A 500-nucleotide genomic window follows, 5' to 3' on the forward strand; every position below is an offset into this window, starting at 1 on the left:
AACAGCTCCATGTCCTTTTTATGCTGAGGACGCCAGAGGTACACCCAGTACCCCAAGTGAGGTCTCATGAGAGCACAGCAGAGGGGCAGGATCACCTCCTTCAACCTGCTGGTCACGCTTCTTTTGATGCAGCCCAGGACAAAGCCATCACCCTTAAAGGGCTACAGATCCCTGTGGGGGACACCCAGAGGGTTTGGGGGTCCCCAGCACCCACCTCATCAGGCGGACCATGGAGTCCAGGTCGTGCACCAGCGTCTGGTTGCGGCGGAAGATCTGTGCCCGCGGGTTCTTGTCGTAGGTGAACCAGTCCCCATATTTCTCCACCAGCTCCGGGGTCCCGCTGGCATTAAAGATCTCCTCGAAGTACCTGTGGTTTGGTGGGGTGGGACCCAGTGAGTCAGCACCCCAAATGCTGGGGGGAGGGCAAGGCCAGCATTGGCTGTGCCCCTCTTTAATAGGAGTGGGATGGGGGCTGGATGGAGCTCACGGCAGGTTATAGC

General features: G+C 58.8%; 1 protein-coding gene across 1 annotated transcript in view; it reads right to left on the reverse strand.

The window, feature by feature from the left end:
* The window catches only part of PLBD2 (phospholipase B domain containing 2), a gene marked incomplete at its 5' end in the record, with an annotated part of 4,105 nt that overhangs the window by 832 nt on the left and 2,773 nt on the right, over nucleotides 1–500 (reverse strand). The window contains one exon of the mRNA XM_010023683.1: nucleotides 215–447. Coding sequence (XP_010021985.1) covers nucleotides 215–447 — 233 coding nt within the window. The remainder of the gene's footprint in view (nucleotides 1–214; nucleotides 448–500) is intronic.

Source organism: Nestor notabilis, unplaced genomic scaffold (genome assembly GCF_000696875.1).
Source record: "Nestor notabilis isolate BGI_N333 unplaced genomic scaffold, ASM69687v1 scaffold19890, whole genome shotgun sequence".
Taxonomy (NCBI): Eukaryota; Metazoa; Chordata; class Aves; order Psittaciformes; family Psittacidae; genus Nestor; species Nestor notabilis.